Genomic DNA, 1,612 nt, shown 5'->3' with positions numbered 1-1,612 from the left:
GTAACGACCATTGGAATTTGACGAGTTATCTCTAAAGCTAAGCGCTTTATGGACGCGAAACCATTGATCACTCTATGACCGGACATATATTTAATTTCGTGTAAATACATTACTGTTCTAACTTTTAGAATATGCTTTTCTTTTTCGGATATATAATGTATTGACGATATACAAACACATACATACATACATACATACATACATATGTGTGTGTATGCATAAATTTGTATGCATGCCTCCATCTGTGTGTGTGTGTTTGTGTGTGTGTGTGCTTTTGGTGAGAGTTATGTTTCGCTACGTAAAATAAAGTTTCATTAATGCATGTATGAAGGGACTAAAATATTCCATCATAAAAGTATAAAAGAATGAAAGTATTCGATAATAATATTAAACCAATGGTCTAATCTATTGTTTATGTCTCCCGTTTTGTTGCTTCTTTGAACAAGCTCTTAATCTGACACGCCTCAATTGATTTAACTGCTGAGAATATAAGTTATATACTGGTGTCATATTCTTAAAGGCATTCGTCTCTAGTCGATTTAACGCTACTGAATTCTCTGCTAAACACCGTCTTTGAGAGGCTGTGTAGATCGTGATATATCTATCATATTTTAATCAATTCCAAATAAACATTAATGCTATTCAGCTTGACCAGCCTCCTTTAACGTTTATGGATTCACAGAGTAAATAATGTCTCACTCTCTCTCTCTATTTCTCTTTCTCTATCTATCTATAAATCTATTTTGCTCTATTTCCTGTTTCCTTCTTTTCTATTCGAACTACGAAGGCATGAAATTAAATGAAAGCTAAGTGGTTATAAACAATAGGACTGATTTAGCATACAGGACACTCATCTAAAGTAAATGTATACGAGTGGTTTATATACACATATGGTAGAGTCTCACGTATATAATATAGTGAATAGTGGGGAATCGATTAACTGTGGTTATCCTTGCAATTGTAGGATAAAAGCACCCTTAAGGAATGTTTTAAATCTAAAAACAAGCAAGGAAGATTATACAGATATCAGCTAATCTACTGGAGGATAAAGACAAACAAATAGTAGTACAGTTGGCTTTTAAACCGCGTTGCTGGACGTGTTTCGATCTTGTTGGATCTCATCAGCGAAGCATAGTCATCTCAGTTGGCAGGATGACGATTTGATTAGTATGTATACAGAAATAGAGGTTAAATAGGGTTGTACTGATTATAAATCTCTACAATAGAGCTGAAGGAAAAATACAACAGGGCACGTTCTGCATAAAATACACACACACACATGTATGCGTGGGGGGGGGCACATTCTCATTATGTGTAATGAGGTGAGTTGAAAAACTTCGATTAACTGACTTTATCCATGCAATTAAGAAATAAGTTTTCACTCCAGTGGTGGGAGGCAGTATGTGTGCATGTGCTTGTGTGTGTGTGTGTGTGTGTGTGTGTGCATTTATGTGCGTGCGCGCGTGTGTGCGAGCGTACGTGCGTGTGCGTGTGTTTGTGTGCGTGCATGTGTTTTAGTCTATAGCAACGAACAAGAGAGAATATACCTTTTCTTCTCCGAAGGTGAAGTTATATTTTCTTTCAGCTACTTCTTTCACGTTCTTCTCAAATT

General features: G+C 36.0%; 1 protein-coding gene across 1 annotated transcript in view; it reads right to left on the bottom strand.

The window, feature by feature from the left end:
* LOC128248355 (atrial natriuretic peptide receptor 3-like) overlaps window positions 1-1,612 on the bottom strand; it is a 35,533-nt gene that overhangs the window by 5,760 nt on the left and 28,161 nt on the right. The window contains exon 4 of the mRNA XM_052969444.1: window positions 1,548-1,612. Within this exon, the coding sequence (XP_052825404.1) occupies window positions 1,548-1,612 (65 nt within the window). The remainder of the gene's footprint in view (window positions 1-1,547) is intronic.

Source organism: Octopus bimaculoides, chromosome 7 (assembly GCF_001194135.2).
Source record: "Octopus bimaculoides isolate UCB-OBI-ISO-001 chromosome 7, ASM119413v2, whole genome shotgun sequence".
NCBI lineage: Eukaryota > Metazoa > Mollusca > Cephalopoda > Octopoda > Octopodidae > Octopus > Octopus bimaculoides.
Note: the sequence above shows the minus strand (reverse complement) of the source record. Positions and strands in the feature narration are given on the sequence as shown.